The sequence below is a fragment of the Bos taurus genome, chromosome 7 (assembly GCF_002263795.3).
Source record: "Bos taurus isolate L1 Dominette 01449 registration number 42190680 breed Hereford chromosome 7, ARS-UCD2.0, whole genome shotgun sequence".
In the NCBI taxonomy this organism is placed as follows: Eukaryota; Metazoa; Chordata; class Mammalia; order Artiodactyla; family Bovidae; genus Bos; species Bos taurus.
The window spans coordinates 96,463,209-96,486,761 of record NC_037334.1 but is presented as its reverse complement, the minus strand read 5'-3'; the positions used below and the strand labels follow the sequence as shown (position 1 = coordinate 96,486,761).

At 39.8% G+C, this 23,553-nt stretch overlaps 2 protein-coding genes across 4 annotated transcripts in view; one reads left to right on the top strand and one right to left on the bottom strand.

Moving 5' to 3' along the window:
- Nucleotides 1-1,727: 1,727 nt before the first annotated feature.
- LOC107132671 (FUN14 domain-containing protein 1-like) lies at nt 1,728-2,339 on the top strand. Its single transcript, XM_015472371.3, has one exon. The coding sequence runs from the start codon at nt 1,728-1,730 to the stop codon at nt 2,193-2,195; it is 468 nt and encodes a 155-aa protein (XP_015327857.1). The 3' UTR covers nt 2,196-2,339.
- Nucleotides 2,340-11,710: 9,371 nt separating this feature from the next.
- Nucleotides 11,711-23,553, bottom strand: part of LNPEP (leucyl and cystinyl aminopeptidase) — a 102,748-nt gene continuing 90,905 nt past the window's right edge. For all 3 annotated transcript variants that reach the window (XM_059888834.1, XM_002689410.6, XM_059888835.1), the window contains 3 exons: nt 21,772-21,912; nt 20,813-20,894; nt 11,711-20,217 (listed from right to left, as the gene is read on the bottom strand). In XM_059888834.1, the coding sequence (XP_059744817.1) occupies nt 20,086-20,217; nt 20,813-20,894; nt 21,772-21,912 (355 nt within the window). In that variant the 3' untranslated portion in view covers nt 11,711-20,085. The remainder of the gene's footprint in view (nt 20,218-20,812; nt 20,895-21,771; nt 21,913-23,553) is intronic.

Here is a 23,553-nt window from a genome sequence, read left to right as displayed (position 1 = left end):
GTCCGACTCTTAGTGACCCCATGGACTGCAGCCTACCAGGCTCCTCCGTCCATGAGATTTTCCAGGCAAGAGTACTGGAGTGGGGTATTTAATGCTAACAAACCTGAAAAGTAGATAGAATGCCTATTTTATTAATGAAGAAAAATAGAGGCTGATAGGAATTAAGTGTGGAGATGGCAATGGCACCCCACTCCAGTACTCTTGCCTGGAAAATCCCATGGATGGAGGAGCCTGGTAGGCTGCAGTCCATGGGGTCGCTAAGAGTCGGACACGACTGACTTCACTTTCACTTTTCACTTTCATGCACTGGAGAAGGAAATGGCAACCCACTCCAGTGTTCTTGCCTGGAGAATCCCAGGGACGGGGGAGCCTGGTGGGCTGCCGTCTACGGGATTGCAGAGAGTCAGACACGACTGAAGCGACTTAGCAGCAGCAGCAACAGCAGGAATTAAGTGACAAGTGGGAAATGCTTGAATCGAGAATCACTTCCAATCCTGATTAATACCAATCTTTGCTCTACAGCCTGTCAAGTACTTTAAATTTCTAGAACACATTGACTTTGTTATTATGTAATAATAGTAATATTCTAATAATCTTATTCAAATTAAAAATTCCAAAGGCCTGAGAGGCAAAGAAAATGAAAGTAAAAACAACCACTAAACTCAGAAGCCAGCCAATGTGCAATCCTGCACGCAACACCCAAGGATCAGCTACATTCACACAGAAGAGCAACAGCGTCAGAAAGCATGAAACAAAAAGCCTTCCAATTTCCCATACTTGGCCTATATACAAATGGCACTGGAATAAGCAACACATTGACACCACCAAGTATCAATTTTGATAACTCTGTCATTATGTTTTCCCTTTAGAAGAATGAGTGGAGAACAAGAGTGAAGTTTGTTATAAATGTAAGAAGTCCTGATTATAATTCTGCTCAGCCAGCAACCAAGAGCACAGGGAGCCCCAAAGTATGCCTATGTCAACTGGACTCTGGTTGTATGCTTGGATCTCCATCCATGGAGGAAAATAATAAAGGTGAAGAATAAAACATCAAGCCTTAGAAGCATATAACCAATTGTTGGACTTAGAGGGTGGGCTGTAATAATAATTTAAAGAATGTTTTTCTCTGGTAATTGACACCCCTGTATACTGTGTGAATCAAATGTTGATTGCACACACAAGTTTCAGTACAGGTTGGATGCTTTTGTGTTTTATTGTGGGGGTGGGTTGTGATAAGAATTCAAGAAGTAAAGCATAAAAGAAGATATGCCTAATGAAACTCTTCTGTGCCATTCATTCTAAAAGTTCTGAAATATTGAAAATGCGGACCAAAAAGCATTGCCTGCCATTTCAGTAAACAACAAATAATGTCCACCATCAAGCCATTAGCCACTGCAGCTGCCCCTGATGGTACACCCTGAGGGGAATTCAGAATGGAGAAAAACAGGATACTGGCCCTGGGTGTTTAAGATGCCTATCAAAGAAATAATGTCGGTTGGTCTATAATCTTACATCTTCCCATTCATAGAAAAGCACTAAAATCGTTAACTTGAAGATGTCTTTTGTATCTATGTGTATGATCAGTAGTAGTCTTTTGATGTTTGACTACAAATTTTTTTCAGCAAAAACTCGTACCATAGACTTCCACCTGGGCCTAGAGCGGTTTTTAAAGCAGTGGGGAGCGGCGGGAGGGTTGGGACCACCTCGGTACAGCCAGCGGCAATATCATGGCGACCCGGCACCTCCCTCCCCAAGAATATGAAAGTGATGGTGACTCTTACAAAGTGTTGGATTTAACTGAGTATGCCAGAAGACAACACTGGTGGAATCGAGTGTTTGCCCACAGCTCCGGACCTATCGTAGAAAAATACTCAGTAGCCACCCAGATTGCAGTGGGTGGAGTGAGTGGCTGGTGTGCGGGATTTTTGTTCCAGAAAGTTCGAAAACTTGCAGCCACTGCGGTAGGTGGTGGCTTTCTTCTCCTTCAGATGGCCGGTGATGGTGGCTATGTGCAGATCAACTGGAAGAGACGTGAAAAAGATGTAAACAAAGCAAAAGGACGGATGAAGAAACGAGCAAATAAGGCAGCACCCGAAGTCAGTAATGTAATAGAAGCAGCAACAGAATTTGTCAGACAGAACATTGTTATAGCCAGTGGACTCGTGGGAGGCTTTTTGCCAGGCCTTGCATCTTAAGAAGATGAATGTTCTATCACAGTGGAGTCACCTCTGAGAAGAAACTTGGTGGTGACAAAATGGTCTCGACCTTACACACCGACAGACTCTCCAGGGTGGATGCCAAGAAACAGCTAGCTGGACAGCGCCAAGCTCACTGCTTAGCATTCTGTCATCTGAAATGTGGCAGACGAGTATCTGCTGTAAAATAACCTGTACAGTATATATATAATAGTATCCCTAAGCAAAACATGGCTTTCATTATTTTTAAAAATTTGTGTCCATTTAAAATTTGCCTATAAAACGCTAGTACCAGAGGTAGATATGGAGAGATTAAAAAAAAATCTGTTGCATATATTCCCCAGTAGAATATTGTCTTAATTTTACTTAAAAAGAAGAAAGAAACAAAACTCCTATATATCCTGTCTCCTCTTTCCCTCTTAGGAATAGTCCCTCAGAGCTTCCTGAGGGGATGTCTTCCCAGGCTCCAGTCCTCAGTACAAAATATAGTTCTACATTTTTAGGGTGTGTGTGTGTGTGTTTTCCAGTTGACAGTTTCAGCAACCAACAAAGAGATCCAGGACAGACTTCTCTCTCTCTCTTGAACTCTACAAAGAACGGGAGCTTTGGTATCAGCAGAAGCCCCCTTATCCTGTTTGCCCTTCCTCAAAAAGTCCAGATGAGTTTAGATGAGTCTCTCTTAGGTCTCAGATACCTGGTTATTAGCTGATGAGATTTTGTTGTTGTTGTTCAGTCACTAAGTTATGTCCGACTCTTTGTGACTTCAGGGACTGGAGCACTCCAGGGCCTCCTGTCCTCCACTATCTCCCAGAGTTTGCTTAGATTCATGACTTTTTTTTTTATTCATGACCATTGAGGTGGCAATGCTATCTAACCATCTCATCCTCTGCTGCCCCGTCTCCTTCTACCCTCAATCTTTCCCAGCATCAGGGTCTTTTCCAGAGTCAGCTCTTGACATCAGATGGCCTAAGTGTGGGAGCTTCAGCATCAGTCCTCCCACTGAATAGTCAGGGTTGATTTCCTTTAGGATTGACTGGTTTGATCCCCTTGCAGTCTCAGGGACTCTGATGTGTCTTCTCTAGCACCACAATTTGAAAGCATCAGTTCTTCAGCACTCAGCCTTCTTTGGACTTCCTTTGTGGCTCAGACAGTGAAGAATCTGCCTACAATGCAGGAGAAAGTGAAAGTGAAGTCGCTCAGTCGTGTCCAACTCTTTGCAACCCCATGGACTGTAGCCTATCAGGCTCCTCCGTCCATGGGATTTTCCAGGCAAGAGTGCTGGAGTGGATTGCCATTTCCTTCTCCAGGGGATCTTCCCAACCCAGGAATCGAACCCGGGTCTCCCGCATTGCAGGCAGACACTTTACCCTCTGAGCCACCAATGCAGGAGACCCGTATTCAATCCCTGGGTCAGGAAAATCCCCTGGAGAAGGGCATGGCAATGCACTCCAGTATTCTAGCCTGGAGAACTCCATGGACAGAGGAGTCTGGCAGGTTACAGTCTATGGGGTCACAAAGAGTTGGACATGACTGACCAACTAACATACAAACACACAGCTTTCTTTATGGTCCAACTCTCACATCTATACATGACTACTGGAAAAATCATAGCTTTGACTATATGGACCTTTGTTGGCAAAGTGATGTCTCTGCTCTTTAATACATTGTCTAGGTTGGTCATGGCTTTCCTTCCAAGGAGCAAGATACTAAGTTTTATTTGGTGGTGGTTCACCTCCTCCCTGAAGAAGCAGGTTTTCTTAGAACCTTACTTGCAAGAAGAGATACCTGGCTTAACCTCTGTTGAAAGACACTAGGAAGATTTAATATGTACATACAGAACTTAAACTTCCAGTACATAACAGGAAATTAAAGGAAATCTTGCCCTTAAGATGGCCAAACTGAGATTCTTTAGAGGTTACAGAATTAATTTTTGTGTGTGTGCGCAGCTAGAGAGAATCCGGCTGGATAAAACATCTTTTCACAGTTCTGTCCTTAAAGTAACAAAAGCCTTTCTAGGAAGGACTTGCTTTTTTCTCCCTGTGTGTTTGAGATGTAAACATTCCACCTGAACTTAGGCGTCCCTCCTCACAATCCCCCTTCCCACCTGCTCTGGTTTGAGACCTGAGTCTCTTATCCAAAAGGCACACATTTGGTGTACATTTGGCAGCCAGTTGAATAGACTGGAATTCCGAGCTGGCCTTTTGTCCAGCTGTGCCAGCTCTCAAGGACGTTCGTCATAAGGGCCCCACCCCTTGGTCATCTTCCACTTCCTCCTGCCTGCCTATACAGTGATGGCCCCTCGCTTTCTTAGACTTTGGGGAAGTAACCTTTGTAGATGTTGTGAAGGCTACATGCTTAGCACTCCCTTGTGGGAACATGTCTTGCATCTTATTTGTGTGAGTTGCTATGAAGATACTACTTCTCAGTGGCCAGGTGATGGACCTTTTAAATTGGAGAAGGTTTTACATTGGTAAATATTTAAAGAACTCTCAGCTGTTTTATTGGTACCTTTGCGGGGTGGTAGCGGGGAGATGTGGAAATTAGAAGATTTTATATATATATGTGTGTTTGTGTGTGAGTGCTCAGTCATGTCCAAATCTTTGTGACCCCATGGACTGCAGCCCACAAGGCTCTTCTGTCCATGGGACTTCCCAGAAAGCCAGCAAGAACACTGGAGACACGCGCACACACACACACGCGCGCGTATATAACCTAGAAACTCCCTTAGTTTAAAATAAGCAAAGTTCGGGAAACGTTTTTTGTGGTCTAGACTTCCTCTTAGTGAGTCTTACAGTTGCTAATAAAACATGAGATTGTTAATTAGATTAACAGGGAAGTAAGAAGCTGATGGACAGTCTAAAGACTTCTTGCCAACAAGGCGAACATTTTAAAGGGACTTGTTCCAAAAGGATAAAAAAAAAAAAATCTTCAGGTAGTTCTCAAGAAATGGGGTAGATAAAACAGGTATTAATAGGATTAAAACAAAGGTTTGATACAATACTACCTAGTGTTGGGGACCAATTAGGGGTCCTTTTGTTCCATTTAACCTTGAAGGGCCCCAACCAAGTCTGCTGTATTTACCTTAGTTTAAACAATACATATATAATTAGCAGACTGGAAAAAATTACACTGAGATACCTGACCAGCAATCGCTTGTGGCAACGTTAGGCCAACTAATCAAGTTAAAAGATTACAAAGGCCTGAGTTCCCTGGTTCAGCTCCTCACTGGGAACCTCAAAGCCTTTTTACAAAAAAAGTAGATAAAATGGCTGGAGGATAAAAAGGAAAGCTTCTGGGACTCCTAGTAAGACCAAGGCTTGTTGATGATGGGGTTCTCTTGAAAACTGAAGTTAAAGGTATAAAACTGAGATGAAAGTTTCCAAAACTGGTGTATTTCCATGGGCTTTGTATGACATGGTTACATCGCCTGTACCTAATTAGATCGTGTGATAGACATTGATTCTCACTGGGGAATGTGTCCCATGCCTACTTTAAGATGGGGCATATACATCTACCCCTAAGGTGATATCAATTAAACATACTAAAGGAAACTGGTAGTGTTGTTACCTAAGCCCACAAAATATTAGAAACTGGGAGCTAATATTCTGGGGTTCATAAAAACAGTAATAGAGGGTTTTTTTTGCTCTGAGTTTGACGTGTACCCTCAGAAAGAGGGTCTTTGTTGAATACCTTGTGCAAACTTTTGAAGCCCTGAAGAACTGAACCCTAAAATTCTAGAATATGGAATTCCTGATTTTCAGTGTAGTTGGAAATCTTCTTATTCATTAAAAAAAAAAAAAAGAAAGAAAAAAACTAAAGAAAATGTAGCTGGGCAAATCGATCTTTTTATACCATTTAGGTGGCAGATCGGTTCTTAGGAGAGTTAAAAGCAACTATCTAGCAGATTTCAACAAATCAAAAATTTGAAGTACAGTCCACAGAGACTTGAGACTGAGCCTGATTACCTCAATCAGATGGAATCTGAAACCAAAGGGGAAAAGGGGGGAGGGGGAGGAAGCCTTTTTAAACTCAAACCTCTGAAAAAATCTCCTTCACCAAAAGCAAATTCACAGCTTCATTAAGGATTTGTCATAGACAAATACAAATCTTAAGTCTTTTCTACAAATAGTAAAGCCTTAATCATCTGAGTAAATAAACTTATTTCACTGTTATAAACTAGTAAGTTTATATTGTAATGCCTGACTCATAACTAAGGTTTTCAAGCCTCAGATCTCTAGTTTTGTCTGTTTATGTCTGTGCAAATTATACATATGTCTCTATCTCCAGACAGTATTCCCAAAATTTATAAAAGAGCTCTAATTTACTTAAAAGTAAGTGCTTGCAAATTAAATATTTCTAAGTATGAAGGAAACTGGCCAGGTAGAATTTTAGGTTCATGTAATCCAGTACATACTAATATCTGGTATTAAAGCTAGCTTAAGCTTGTTGGCTTAACCAATAGACCTATCTTGTTTTTATTGTACCTAGGTGTTTTGAAGGTCAGTAAGTTAATTTTGTCTGTTGCAAAGTTCGTCAGTAAGCAGAATTAACCTGGTGTATTGTTTTTGCAAGTTATAAAATATAAATAAGAGTTTTCTGGTGAACTCTTTAGGAATAATGTTTTGGATCTACCTAAAATAGTTTCTCCAGATTTTTGGTAACTTGAAACTTTAGAACTTTGCTAAGGTAAATGATGGAATTCACTGAATATCCAGATTATTTCAAGTAAGATAAAATCCTGGAACATTAATTGCTGAAAACTAAAGATGTTTGGTTATTAGACACATCTTGTAGCACATTGAGGAGAGATACTCTATGAGAAAGCGCATGCTTCTAGAGGTTATAGAAAATGTTCATAAGCTTATCCATCAAGAAACACTGGTGTGTTCATAATTGCTTGCTTCTTAGTTTTTGCTAGAAATCAAGGTTTTTAAGGATTGGGAATTACCTACTGGAAATAAAGGAAATATTTTGGTATGCAAGGAAAGCAGGATGTGTGTTTTTAGCAAAAGAATGTATGAAGAATGGAAATGTATTGTGTTAAGGGAAAAGAGATTTTTGCCCTAAAGCTGATTAATTCTAAATGCAAAAGAAAAATGAAGAATAAACTAAATAGGTACAGAAAATTGTGCAAAGTTTGTGGAAAGGGAGGACTGAGAACAGTTTTGGATATGATTAGACTGAGATTGGATTACATTTAATTAGGTAAGTGAACTTTGTAATTCAAGGTAGATTGGTGCAGGGCTGGAGTTTCCTCTTCTGTTCAGAGGGGAAAAGCTTTCTGGAAATTTTGGGCTACTTTGGATACTCGATTATGAGTTTATTTGTCTTCTAAATGATCTGTATTTACCTTAAAAATCTTTTGTCTCTTCAGTTGGATAAGTATTGTTTCAGTGACCTATGATTTTATTTGATAGTGTTTTAATGGTCTGATAGTGTTTTAAAACTTTGATGTCTCTTATAAACTTGCCTAAGTGAAATTCTAACCAAAATTCTTCTGACCTTAGCTAACTTTGGGATGCTTCAAAGGGCCCCTGAAATATTCCAAAGACAGATACTAAACTAAATGAATTTATTGAGTATATTACATGGGAAATACTGTCAAGTAAGTGATGGTAAAATTTTCTTACATGGGTAGATATCATTAATATAGATGTTCCAAAATCTAAATCCTGGTATGTCCTGGTATGTTATCAGGTCATAATTCTAGTTATCTTAAAATGCTGTATGTCATAGAAATAACCAAGTTTCTTATCAATTGCATTATAATCAGATTTTTAATTTAACCATGCCATTTTAAGTCTTTAGTTTTCATTCCAATCCCAAAGAAAGGCAATGCCAAAGAATGTCAAACTACCGCACAATTGCACTCATCTCACACACTAGTAAAGTAATGCTCAAAATTCTCCAAGCCAGGCTTCAGCAATATGCGAACTGTGAACTTCCTGATGTTCAAGCTGGTTTTAGAAAAGGCAGAGGAACCAGAGATCAAATTGCCAACATCCACTGGATCATGGAAAAAGCAAGAGAGTTCCAGAAAAACATCTATTTCTGCTTTATTGACTATGCCAAAGCCTTTGACTGTGTGGATCACAATCAACTGTGGAAAATTCTGAAAGAGATGGGAATACCAGACCACCTGATCTGCCTCTTGAGAAATTTGTATGCAGGTCAGGAAGCAACAGTTAGCAAGAACAGGAAGCAAGAACAACAGACTGGTTCCAAATAGGAAAAGGAATTTGTCAAGGCTGTATATTGTCACCCTGTTTATTTAACTTCTATGCAGAGTACCTCATGAGAAACGCTGGACTGGAAGAAACACAAGCTGGAATCAAGATTGCCAGGAGAAATATCAATAACCTCAGATATGCAGATGACACCACCCTTATGGCAGAAAGTGAAGAGGAACTCAAAAGCCTCTTGATGAAAGTGAAAGTGGAGAGTGAAAAAGTTGGCTTAAAGCTCAACATTCAGAAGACGAAGATCGTGGCATCCGGTCCCATCACTTCATGGGAAATAGATGGGGAAACAGTGGAAACAGTGTCAGACTTTATTTTTCTGGGCTCCAAAATCACTACAGATGGTGACTGCAGCCATGAAATTAAAAGACGCTTACTCCTTGGAAGGAAAGTTATGACCAAGCTAGATAGCATATTCAAAAGCAGAGACAGTACTTTGCCAACAAAGGTTCGTCTAGTCAAGGCTATGGTTTTTCCTGTGGTCATGTATGGATGTGAGAGTTGGACTGTGAAGAAAGCTGAGCGCTGAAGAATTGATGCTTTTGAACTGTGGTGTTGGAGAAGACTCTTGAGAGTCCCTTGGACTGCAAGGAGATCCAACCAGTCCATTCTGAAGGAGATGAGCCCTGGGATTTCTTTGGAAGGAATGATGCTAAAGCTGAAACTCCAGTACTTTGGCCACCTCATGTGAAGAGTTGACCCATTGGAAAAGACTCTGATGCTGGGAGGGATTGGAGGCAGGAGGAGAAGGGGATGACAGAGGATGAGATGGCTGGATGGCATCACTGACTTGATGGACGTTGAGTCTCAGTGAACTCTGGGAATTGGTGATGGACAGGGTGGCCTGGCGTGCTGTGATTCATGGGGTCGCAAAGAGTCGGACACAACTGAGCGACTGATCTGATCTGATCTGATTAATAGACGATCATTATTTTACTCAGATGTTTTTATAAAGATCCTCAAGATGATTCATAAAAAGGACTTTTGGATAAACAAGTTTCTAATGACTTTTAGATCGTACTGCTAAAATGGGTAAGAAATTATAGAACTCTAATGGAAAACCTGACTTCATCCAGATCAACAGGAGTTATGAGCAATAAATCATTTATAATTTTATAACTTTTTTCTAAACACTGCCTTTTAATCTTTTTCAGAAAGCCTTTATGTTTTGACCTGCAACAAGTTGGTAATTGTTATCTTCATTTACAAAAGGTATGATTTATCTCTACTTGATCCCTTTAGAATTTTTCTTCTCCAGCTGCCTCCCCTGTAGACTTGATGACTTATTGTGATCAGATTACATCCAGTTACACCAATTATTGTTTTACTCTGTCCTCTTATTTCTCCAGCTATTTATGCCTGTCTCTACCTGCTATGGGAGAAGGCAATGGCACCCCACTCCAGCACTCTTGCCTGGAAAATCCCATGGATGGAGGAGCCTGGTAGGCTGCAGTCCATGGGGTCGCACAGAGTTGGACACGACTGAAGCGACTTAGCAGCATCAGCAGCTACCTGCTATACTATGATTTTATTAATGATACTACCTGTATGCTTCCCTGGTGGCTCAGATGATAAAGAATCCACCTGCAATGCGGGAGACCTGGGTTCGATCCCTGGGTTGGGAAGATAGTTTTCTATTGCATTTTGCAATGGTAGCCCGTCCTCTGACAAAACTAATGGCTGAACGTTGAGGCAGTTGATCAAATGTAACTCTACCCAGAATAACTGTAATAGTGCAACTGTAGAAATGGAGAGAAGCAACAAGGGAAATTTTTCCTGGGTCGTAATTCCTAGTGCTGTGGGAAAATTGGTCATGAAATGTCTCCCCAACCTTCATCTAATTTATGACCACAAGGAGGTGCTATGGACAAAAAAGTTGCCCGTCATTTCAATGATCAATGAATTAGCCCCACCATCAAGCCGTCAGCCACTGCACCTGCCCCCAACAGTGTACCCTGAGGGTAATTTAGAAATGAGAAAAACAGGATCCTTGCCCTGGATAAAATACATATCAAAGGAATTTCAATGAGCCCAGACTCTTTCCATATATAGAAAGGCACTAAAAGCTCTTAACTTGATGTCTTTTGTGTGTGTGATTCACAGTAACTGATATTCAACCACATATTTTCAGCAAAAATGCAAAAACTCCAATATATCTTGGCCCCTGCCTTACCTTTTTGGAACAGTTTGTCAGAACTGAGAGGCTGCCTTCCTGGACTGTAGTCCTCAAATAAAACATAATTCTCAACTTATAGATGATGCATTTATGTCAGTTAACATCTATAAATTCCACTGGAATAAAAACATTGTTTCTATAAGGTTAGCCAAAAAGTCTGTTCAAGTCTTTCAAACCTGAATGAACTTTTTGGCCAACCCAATATATCTATAATGGGTTTTATTTCCATTTTTACTGTGCATGTCTGTGAACAAAGTATCAGAAATTGAACTAGTAGCTTCTGAGCAAAAATCTTTTAATTTCTAAGAGCATTCCCCCAATAATTACTAATGGTAATACCTTTTTTTTTTTCTTTAGAAGGCAGCACCCTGTGACGTGTGGGATCTTAGTTCCCTAACCAGGGATTGAACCCGTGGCTCTGTATTGGAGGTGCAGTCTGAAGTGCTGGGCCAGCAGGTAAGCTCTGGTGATATTTTAAAAGTGTATTGCTTCAATGTGTGTTTTTGTATGCCCAGAAATAGTGTCTCAGTTCTTTTACCCCAAACTCTATTTGCCTTAAAATGCCTAACTTTAAGTGCTAACAATTTATATAGAAGAATACTGGTTCTAATTGCAACACCTAAGAGCCTAAGCTATTCTCAGTTCTCTCCCAAGAATATTGATGGGAATTAAAACAAGGAACTTCTTACTGTAGATCTGACCAAATGGCTACTCAAGTGACCCGTGTATTTATGAGAATCATTTCATTCTAAAATACTTCCCCTGCACGGAGTGCATCCACGGATGACTTTAACCCCACTCCACCCCAGTGAGTGCTTAGCAGTGTCTGGAGACATTTTTGGTTGTCTCACTGCGGGTAGTGGAGTTGCTATTTGCATTAGAGACCAGGGATGGTGGTAATCATCATACAATACCCAGGACAGTCCAACATAGCACTAATGAGCCTGTGAACCCTTGAGTTACACGAAGTAAAGATACTGGAGCACTGGTGAGACAGGAAACGCTGCAAAAGACAATGAATACGGTTCCTGTTCTGGTACAGCTGAGATCATAAACCACTTTATACGTACTTTTTAAAAGTGAAAATGGTCTACACAATATTTATATTTAAATACTTTTATTTTTATTTCACAAAAAAAGCAACAGTGTTTGCAGGTACACATGCCTTTCAGTCAGTGCTGGTCATATGCAAAACAAGGTATCAGAAGTATAAAGAAAAATAAGCCTTTTCCCTTTACAAGTGACAAAACACAATTTGCATATATAATATTATATATATATATACTATTTTCAAAATCTTTCACAAAAGACAAGATTATGATACAAATTTAGAATTCTACCCACAAGCTCAGATTCAAGAAATTGGAGATCTCTGTAAGTATTTAAATACAAAAATGTGATACCTTCACAAGTTTTGAAGTAACTACTTTTCAAAGTGTTTGAGAGACTATTCTTCACAGCAACATGGAACACTTGGCTTTAATCAAGAAAGCTGTAAGATTCAGTTTTGTCTCAATGTGAGTTTGTTGATTAATGCAAATGTTCCAATTATGCTGTAATTGTCACTTTATACACATGAATATGTTACTGTACTGATGTTTTCTACACTTCAAGTTCTGGAGCATTTCATTCAGCTAAGCCCTGACCTTTACTTCCTTTGAAGTATTTCAAATTAAGAACTGTTGAGAAATACCACTAAATATGACCATGACTAACTCCAAAAAGATGCTCCCTTTTATTTATGGTCAAAGTTAAATGTGGCATGAATAAACTTTTATTTTCCGTACAGCAGCAGGTATAAGTAACAGCAAAGTATAAGCAAAGTTTTCATCACTAGAACCTGAGAGTCTGATATGGTGAATAATGTCTCTTTGCAAATTTTCTAGGAGTCCTACCGTTCAATGTTTCTATAACAGTATGGCAAATAACAGTATGGCAAATCTTCAGCATTATATTGGTTATAAATTTCAGAACAAAAAAAAACAGTGCTCAGAAGCTCAGAAGGGAGGGAAGAGAGGGATGGATGGATTTTCCACATGCATTTTCTTTGCGACAGATAAATATGGAGTCGTGACATTTACCATGTGGTGGATGAACAGTCAATGTAAAATATCACTGAAGAATGCTGAAAGTTAACACACAGGTCTGGATGTGTGAAATGCATGCAAAGACAGAGAGCCAAAGAGGCAACATGGGCTCACATTTCCAAGGACACTTGAAGATAACAGCTAACAGCGCAAGCGCTGAAGACAACAAGGAGAAATGAACAGGAATGGTTCAGCTAGTGGAGAAGCGAGAGCGGACGGAGGCAGCCACGCAGAAGAGCTCTGGGGAGGGAAGGGCCAGCACGCCCGCCATGTGCAAGGTGGTGGGAGTCAAAGAGCTTGCCACCCCAATTCTTCTTGGATTAGTTTTGGGGCCCACGTTGTCATTTACTAGAATGATGGCAATAACTCAAAAGATTCACTCCAAAACCCAAAATGATTTCTACCGAGTACAGAAGAATATGTAACTGAAGGAACTGTAGCCAACTGAGTCAGAATCCAGGGCCTCAGAAAGGAGCTACTCTCAGAGGTCTTCAAATGAGTTTGAATGAGTGCCGCTGGGAGATGAACAGCAAAAAAATTTAACCACACCTGAAGTATTGTCTTTTTGACTCTCTGGAATTGCCAAAGAACAGGTCCCTCCCTTCCTACCATTTCATTCAGTGTGAGTCAACCTGAGACCTACTAGATGTGATTAGCTCTCACAACTCAACCGTATCCAAGTGTCTTCTCCCATCTTACGGGCTACCTGCCTGGTGCCATTGGTTACCCCACCTCAGTGCTACACCTTTAGCTCAGATGGCAAGGATCTGGTGGGACATTTTTGTTAGATACTCTCAGAGCCCTGCAAGGGACTATTAAAGGAAAGATCCACTCAGAGCCCTGCAAGGGACTATTAAAGGAAAATAATGGGGGAAGAAAAGAAGCAAATCATGTATGTGCATGTATACACTTACATCTTTAAAGGCATATATCTGAGAGAATAAAAACAGCCACAAAATAGTGACTATACTGGCTCCAGCTGAAGGAGCAAATATGTGGGAAAGGAAGAAAGTACGCTGCTCATCCAGGGGAGTCAATTTTCATCAGTTCCCTACATAGCCATGTGAAGGACTAAACACAGAATAAAGCGACAAATGAAAACACTCATGAAGAATATTCCCCCGCCAAAAATATAAATCTCTATAAAACAAGCAAACAACATACAACCCTTCTACTTGCTGTTACCACACAGGCAACAAGGGGAAGGGGAGAAGGGGAGGCTGTCATACACTTCTCAGTTTGCATTTGGTAACTTGACATCCACCCAAAGGACTAGGTATAAAATCAGTAACATGGAAACATGTATATACACTTTTAAAAAGGGCATACCCCATCCCTTCCCACTAACTACTACCCACCCAATAATTTTTCCCTCCAAAAAAAAAAAAAAGATCCTAAATTGTTGAACTATTGCCCATGTAGGCAGTAAGGGAAGGGAGCAGAGGAGATTTATCATACATCTGGACCTCCATGTTTCATTATGTACCTACAGATCCCAGCAAAGGACTGGGCACTAAATGAAATAACACACAAAATGTAGCAAACCTTTATACATTAAAAAAGTATATATATGTGTACACACACACACACACACACACACCTCTCCCATCCTTATCTCTCCAAAAGCAGAAGCCAAACATCTATTCTTCTGCCACTGCCCAGTGAGGGAAAGGGAGCAGGGAGATCTTTTATAGAATCAATCTCAACTTTCATAAAGTTCCAAAAGAGTCATGCAAAAGACTGGATTCAAGATGAAATGAACACCAAAAGAGGCAGAAACATTTGTATACATTTAAAAATTTATATATCTTGCCTAACAAGCTCATCCCCCATTAAAAACCTCAAAAACAAACAACAGAAAACCAAATCTTCAAGTACTCCTATACTACCGGTATACACAGGCTACAGGAGAAGGGCGGGGAAGATTTATTACACCCCGATCTGGACCTCTGCATTATATTTGATATTTAGGAGTCAAAAAAGACACTAGGCTTGAAATGAAAGCACAAATAAATGCAGCAAACGTTTATACACACACAAAAGCAAACCCAGAAAACCTTCACTGCTCTGCGCCCCGCAAAAAATTCTTCAAAAAACTACACTACTAGTCATTGCCTAGACAGGCAATAAGGGAAGGGGAGAAGAGGAGATTTTTTTCATAGAATGAACCTTAATTTTCATCATGTACCTAAGAATCCATGCAAAAGTTTAGGTACAAAATGAAGTAACAGAAAAAAAAGGAACACAAACATTTATATACATTTTAAAAAGTACATATCCCTATGCTCCCAGGCAAGACAGTGATAGAGGTAAAAATAATCTAGACTGCTCTACAAATATTACCCACAGAGGCGACAAGGAAAGGGGAAGACAGAAGATTTTCCTACATCCATACTGCCACATCTCGTTAGGGACCTATACATCCAAGCAAGGGATAAGTACAAATGGAATAACATGATATTGAAACAAGCACTGCATATATACAGATTTCAAAAGAATATATTCCGCCTCAGTCCCTTCCCAGCCCCGCCCCCTGCAAAATTCTAAAAGCCCAAACTACTTTAAAATTATTGACTACATGGATACAAAGGGAAAGAAGACTGCTCTATATCCAGAACTCTGTGGTTCATTAGCAACCTACCAGTCCAAGTGAAGGAGAGTGAGTGAGTGAAAGGCACTCAGTTGTGTCCAACTCTTTGCGACCCCATGGACTGTAGCCTGCCAGGCTTCTCTGTCCATGGAATTCTCTAGGCCAGATTACTGGAGTTGGGAGCCATACCACACTCCAGGGGATCTTAACCCAGGAATCAAACCCAGGTCTCCTGCATTGCAGGCAGATTCTTTACCAGCTGAGCCATCAGGGAAGCCCCCAAGTGAAGGGCTGGGTACCAAATGAAATACTATAATAAGGAAGTAAAAAACATGAGTATATATTTTAAAAGCATTTACCCTAATACCCACAAAAGAGCCCCTGAAACTAATCAACTACTCTACTAGCCATTGCCCTCTCAGGCAACACGGGAAGGGGTCAAGAGGAGATTGTCATACATGTGGACCTCCACGTCTCATTAGGTACTTTCACATCCTATGAAAAGGACGTAGTACGAAATGATGAGTTATAATACAAAGTTATAGATTTATTTATATACATTAAGTACATACCCCACTGTCTCCCACCTCACAAAACAAAAGCTACTCTAGCTACTGCCCAAAAAGGCAGTAAGGAAAAGGGAAGAGGAGATCTGTCATACTCTGAATCTCCGTTTTCATTAAGTACATATGCATTCATGCAAAGGAACACACCTAAAATGAAATATTAAAAAGTAGCATAACATTTATATACACTTGAATAAAAGAATATACAACCCTCCCCCATCTCTGCCCTCAAGAACAGACTAGATCAAAACAACAGAAACTAGAACTACTCACTCACGTCCATACAGGCAACAAGGAGAGGGGTAGGTAAGCATTCGTCATACTTTGGGACCTTCACAGTTCATTAGATCTCTACTTATCCGTGAGGAGGATGAAGGAAATACAAAATCAAACACCCACAAAATAGTGATTTAGATACATTTTAAAAAGTACATACTCTGCTCTTCTCCCACTATGGCCATCTCCTTCCAGAGAAGGAAACCAAGTAACTACTCTGTAGCTGTTGCCCAGGCAGGAAAAATTGAAAGGCTAGAAGAGATTTCACAGGACAATGTCTCTTTCATTTTTCATCAGGATAAACTATACTAAGATGAAAGAATATAAAAACATAAAAACACGTGCATACATTTAAAAAGTATATTCCCCTAAAGAACCCTCAAAGAAATCAATCAACTATTCTATGAGCTATTGCCCACGTAGGCAACAAGGGAAGGGGAGAAGAGGAGGTTAATCATACTTTCGGACTTCCACTTTTCATTTGGTACTTAGTTGCCAATGAAGAGAATGAAGCACAAAATAAAAGAAAGCAAAACCCAGCAAAAGTGAACACATAGGCTTTATAAAATACAAATGGGGATGTAAGGGAGGAAGAAAAGAGTTAATTCCAATTTTTTAAAAAAAGGCAAAGGGGAGAAGAACTACATCATACCTATGAAATTCAGGTCTTGTTTTGCAAACTCAGCCCAGAAATTGCTGTCTGCACATCTCCTGAGATGCATACACCTTCCCTGCACCCCCATGACATACATGAGGATTATGTAAATATTCAGCAACCTGACAACAGATTATCTTTCCATGTGTATTAGATTAAGATGCTCAAAAGCCAACTCAGGAACAGGCTATCTGTAATCCAACAAACTCAGCACTTAACTTTCATTTCTTCCTTTCCAGTGTTCAGAAAGGATTCTGTTCTGCACCCAGGAAGACTGATGTGGCTCAGTATCCTCTATATACCCAGAACTCTTCTGACAGCTCTGTTCCCACTGTGGCTAAAGTACATGTGAAAACATGAATGGTGAAGAACATTAGTGTAAAGAGGAACCTGTGACAGTAAGAACCTCTATATACCCAGAACTCTTCTGACAGCTCTGTTCCCACTGTGGCTAAAGTACATGTGAAAACATGAATGGTGAAGAACATTAGTGTAAAGAGGAACCTGTGACAGTAAGAAAGTTCGTGAACACCAAAACAGTGGCAAACAACATAATTCCACTTAAAGAGATTCATATCGAACAAGATGGAGCAAGGCACAAGCTTACGGTAGCTGCTGACACTACTTCCGTTTAATATATCTAATCAGTTGGTATTAACAAGTGATTAGATATCAACAAACTGAACTCCTTGGATTTCTAGTTTTGTAGCCTTTCAGACTTCCAAAGCCTAAGCTTTTCTTCTACAGTTCCAGATTTCCAATTTTGCCTTTCCTAATAATATGGTATGATGTGTCTTTTTATTAATTCAAGACGACTCTCTCTCTGCAATGAATATAACGCTTGTCAGACAGTACTGAATTGGTCATGGATCTGTGTGCTCATAGAACAAAGAATCGCTGTGCTTCTATCTGAGTTCTCAGAAATACAATGGTGAAATAAAATTCTGGGGGAAAAAACTTCAAACGCTTCAACAACACTTATTATACTACACGGTCTAACCATTATTTAACCTTATATTCCTGACTTAGAGTTGGTTTTTGGAAGCCCTATATAGATGGGATAGCATAACATTAAAAAAGTATGGAATTTCACAGGAAAATCTGAGGTGAGGCCTGTAAATGAAAAATACAATTGGTACGGATCTGGTATTATGGGAATGAATGGCTTTTGAGTACAAAGATAGAAATGGATTTTGACTTACCTCCTTTTTAGCCCATGTTTTGATAAAAGTTTAATTATAACAACCCCCACCCCGTTCCAGACACACACACTCACAGGAAAGAATGATATAATTCAAGACAAGATTTGCCATATGCGGAGCTAACAAATATTATAGAAACAATGTGAAGATGGGCAGACAAAACGAAGAATCTTAAATGATTTTGAGAAGTAGCAAAGTTTAAACTCTGTATCAAAGTGGACTTTAGTAATATGGTTTAAAAAAAAACAACCCAGCAACAAAAAATCCTCCAAAATTTTAGTATTTTTCCCCACTCTAAAAATATAAAAACTCACTTTCAAATATCGACTAAATTATCATTCATTTACTGAAGCACAAGAGTAATAAAGACCTACAATCACCCTAGTTTCAAAAAAACATCTTCAGATGATTCTGTGATTCTCAGATAATAGTATTTTCTACTCTAAATAGAGAGATAAGTGCTGTTTAGAAAACACTAAATTGGGAGAAAACACACTAGGGCTAAAGAAGGTTATCTTTAGTTTCTATTGCCAGTCTTTTCAATTTTGCTATATAAAAATATTTTCATAAAATAAAATATAATTTTATACATAATTCCATATATTCTCACTTGATACCTGCTGAATAAAAAAAAGGTGACCTTTCCCATTGTCTGATTCAGTGGAGTGTTTTAAGTGCTGAAAAATGGGTAAATACCCTTTTTATGTACGTAGGTGTTTTCAAGCAAAATAGAAAGTACAATAAATACTAGGAAGAAAGCTTTTATCCTAAGAATCAAAGAAACACAACAATCTAGGTATAAGTCTGCATAGCTCAAAAAATTCAAGTACAGTATTTCCCCTTTAGAAGGAGTACAATTGCCATATAGTTTTGGATTCTTTCTTTCCTTGGCCATTCCCTATAATCTGTTAGTTTGGCCATTACAAAAGAAAACTTTGATTTTTCAACTAAAGAAAAGTACTGTTTCTGACAGTAGAAAAAATTCAAAGCCCACCATATTAAAATAAACCTAAATCAAGTTATTCCTATCCACATTCTCTTTATTCCTTTAAGGTATTATGGTGAACTTCAAATAAAAATGTTCAATTTCTCAAAGGCCCTATTTTAAAATATACTTCTAATATGCAACTCTATCATATAAAATGAAAAACCACCCAATGGGTATGATTAAGAGAAAGTGTCTGATCTATCAGCCAAAAAGCAACTTAAATAGACTGTAAACTGTAAATCTTAGTAAGAAAGTCATGATAAGAGACACCAGTATTTAAAAAAATGCCATAAATGCAGAAATACTTATTTGTAACACAAGGGATATCTACGGCAGAGAGCGGTAAAGGTGTACAGAGATTTGGAGAATACTGGAATTCATAAGTAAAATAATTAGTGCTAACTCAGTTGGAAATATTTTCCTGAAAGATGAAAAAGAAGGTGTTAAATATTTGGAAAGTTTAATCTTTTGGCCTTGTTATTTAGCTTTACAACAAAAATTTAAAAATTCTGTAGCACCTCACTATTTTTCAGAAAAAAATATAATAGTTATAAACTTTTTCCAGAAAAAAAAGGATTATTCAAAACCCCCAATAAGTAGATCTGCACACCTGAGGTCAGTTCTCTACAGCTGCATGATTCGATGACTTCATTACTATACTTTTTGATGCTAACTTGGAACCACATTCAAATAACATCTATCAACAAGAAGCAACAAATGGCTAACCAACCAGCAGCCTGCAAAGATGGTGGCTCCCATGGTAGCTCTTTCCTTATTTCATGGTGTCAACATTTAGCCAGAAACTGAGAACAGCATTGCAAAACAGATTTTTTTTTCCCATTTGAATATCTTCAAAGTAGAAAAATTACCCACTGTTTTTGTAGACGGTTGGCATACAGGTGAATATAGTTTGGTAATAAATAACTACACACTGCCCAAAGACATTTCAGAAAAGACAGATGAAAAAATACAGACTGGCCCTGAGCAAACTAGAACTCCTAAGAGTGCACACAACTCAGCAGCGATCCTGGTTTCACCGTGGCTTTTGCAAAAGCAGCAGAGGCCCAGTTAACAAGCTCTCTGAACGGGTGATGAGGTACAGGTGTGCATGCTACAGCCAATATGTCAGGGTTTTCAGATTCTTCTCCACCCACTGCATGTTCAACTGAATGACTTCCAAAGCCTCCTGGACACAGCGAAGTCGAAAGGTGGCCTCTGACTGGTTTTCAAAGAATGCCTGGACCTGTAGTTGCACACAGAAGTATTTCAAAAGAAAAGAAAGGCATACCGCAGCTTTGAATATCCTTTTCAAATAAGCTTTAAGTTAGTGATGGTCATGCTGATGTAAAGCTGTTTTAAAAAGGAATTCCCCTTACTCCCACAAGGATGAAGTTTTCAAATTTCAAGTGGGAGGTGGGGTGGGGGTGGTGAGAGTTGGAGTGGGAAGGGTGGAAAGGCCGGAAAGGCCAAGTAACAGTAAATAAGGTAGAGTCTAAAGTTAGGCCTGGGGCCTAATTTTACCCTCTGAATGGAACTCTTCAAAAACAGTCTGATCGCCAATTAAAAATAAACTTGGCATATGTTGATCTTAATTCAAAAAATTATCTGTATCAGATGGGAGACAATGGAATACTGTTGAGAATGGAAGCAGAACTTTTCCTCCTTGCTGTATATCCACCCTTTAGAAACAATCCCAGTGCAGGATCATTAGCGTTGATGAAGGCAGACAGAGAGACGGGACAGGATTTTGCAGGAGAAACCACCATCTGACTAAAACTGAGCACCCTGAGGGCAAAGGGATGGCCGAATCTCCCGGAAAAGCATTTGATACAACCAACCTCAGATAAATGTGCCTTTGTTGCAAACAGGTGAGTTGATCCAGCAACGATACTTTGTATGGTATAGGACCCCAGGTGGAACCTGAAGAAACACAAAGGTAAAGGCAAAAGGCAAAAAAGAATGAGTCAGCTGCTGGTAGGCCAAGTTCCTGAGTGCAAAGGACGTGCTTATTGTAAACTCCACATGCCTGAGGCAGAGTGGAGTCCTGCTCCTGGGAACGGGGCGGGGGGGGGGCTTGGTGCATCAGGAGTCACCCCACACACTCCTCTCCCAGTAGGCAGGAGATCCAGAGAAATTAACAGCCCGTGTTTGCCTCAAAAACAGCATCATACACCCAGAAGGTGTCATTACTGATTTAAAAGGAAAAAATGAGTGACTTGTGCTATTGAGCTGGGTCTGAGTTTGTAAACGATCCCTTGGTAATGAGGAGGTGTTTTCAACACATGAAACTAAACAGCTATTCTGAAATAGTTCGTGGCCAAGCCAAGTGAGTTGGCTTCCCTGATGGCTCAGACGGTAGAGCGTCTGCCTGCAGTGCAGGAGACCGGGGTTCGATCCCTGGGTCGGGAAGATCCCCTGGAGAAGGAAATGGCAACCCACTCCAGTACTCTTGCCTGGAAAATTCCATGGACTGAGGAGCCTGGTAGGCCCCAGCCCATGGGGTCGCAGAGAGTCCGACACAACTGAGCGACTTCACTCACTCAAGCTAAGTGAGCTGATGTCGAGCAAGGCTGGGCTTGATCAGTACTATTACTTAAACAAACACCACTGTTACATTGACTCGCATTAAGGAATGTTGTTGACAAATGTGACTATTTCTGTGTTTGTTGAACTTTCACTGAAGCATTTTTCCTCTCACAGCAAAGCGTGACTCTTCTGAACCAATACAACCCTGGGAACTGCTTTCAGATGCAAGGCTTGCGGATACTGAAAATTAGTAACTGTCTGAGAAACTTACTTCTGCACAAGCTTACTCCAGTTCTCTTTGACAAAATCCCAAGCCAGTAAGTGTCCGGGAAAATGCCGGGCCACCGTTCTAATGATAAACGACAGCTTCTGTGTTCGGATGAGATCTCCATCGAGGCTCTTTTTCATTAACCTGGAGAGCAGAGCAGATTGAGCTTCCAAAATAATTATTCATGATGAGGTGATGACTGAATTTAAATTAATACTGGTCTCCTAATTAAAGCTCTGTGGCAATTCAAGAGATACAAGTTTTGGTTCCGTCTAAGCTTCATTAACAGTGAAAACTAGTCATGTTTCTAAATGAAGGAAAAACCAATGAGATAAACACATAAATACACTGTTACATAGTAATAAATTGTTCTTGACGTAAAAGGACATTTAGGGGAACAAAAGGACATTTAGGATATAATTTCCAGTAGAATTTACTATAATTCTGAAAACTGGTACTGTTTTTTCTGTTAAAAACTTTGAGTAGGGACGTATCTTATTGTTCTTAAACTGAGCTGTCATATAAAAATGAAGATACTTTTCAGAATGCACTCAATAAATTGATACTAATATGTGTACTAGATAATGTTCTAAATTACTGAATAACAATGCTTGAAATAGGTCATTACTATCTATCCTAATTTTATAGTTTAAGAAGCTGAGGTTATAATAATTACCCCAGGGACACAGCTATTGCTAATAAATATAAAAGTTAGGCATTTGAACATAAGCATTTACTGTGTGATAATATCTGCTTATATGAGAACACACATACCTCTAAAAGATTGCAGCAATATTTTTAACAGGAAAAAACCCCAACTGCTCATCAAGACATGATGGGCTGAATAAACTATGATAGAGCCATATTATGGAATAATACACAGCTATAAAGAAAAATGGAGTAGGCTTTGCAGCAAATCTCAAGGACTGATCATTCACTAAAAGGAATGTCACAAAACACTGGGTACAGAATAAAGCAGCAAGTGCACAGGCCTGGACTGACAGTGTTAACAGAGGAGGGGATAAGAACAAGACTGAAGGATCGAACAAGAGGTCGTTTTATGTGTTACTCCATTTCTTAGGTACTGTTTAAAGACTTCAGGGTGGAAATTTATCAGCATATTCCTGGTCTAAAACAAAATTATTACTGATTTAAAAACAAAGCCTTTTCTCAGTTTGCTTGGGTCAGAGCCTGGCTACTTACTTTCAAGAAAATGACCATTTACAGTGCATCCTTTGGAAAGTGGGTCTGGGCAGCTGCTGAAGACATCTCGGGGACACTATTATGATTTATCTGAGCAAAACTGTTCAAGCAAAGCAACAAGACCACAGCACCTCCGTCCACCCCTTTTCGGGCACTGACTTTCAAGATGCTTCCGGTGTCTCTTGGCGACTCAGAGCGCCTTTCTCCTGTTCTTCCTGTCGGGAGACCTATTCACTGCCCTTCTTTCTCACATGAGCCTTCCATTCCCAGGTCAGTCATCAGCTGAGTAATTAAAGAGTCTGGCAGATTCACATAAAGGTGTAACCTGAAAGCTTTTACGTAGTACCTTTTCCTGAAGTGTCTGCATTTTAAAAGAGATGGCTGGGACAGAACCGTGCCTTTGCCCAGAAAGAATGAAGCTAGGTGTGGAATTAAAGACAACGTGCCAAGGGAAGGAAGACATTTTTAAGAAGAAAGCAGGGCTGTGACTCTTGGCACCTCCAGTTCCTTCTGGGCATAGCACTGTGGCCTGTGGGGACAGGTCTGGTCCCTGAGATGAACCCCTGCCTATGGGGTCTCCTC

Bases quoted from the DNA above. Each gene is read 5' to 3' on its own strand.
- LOC107132671 (XM_015472371.3), top strand. From the start codon at position 1,728: ATGGCGACCCGGCACCTCCCTCCCCAAGAATATGAAAGTGATGGTGAC.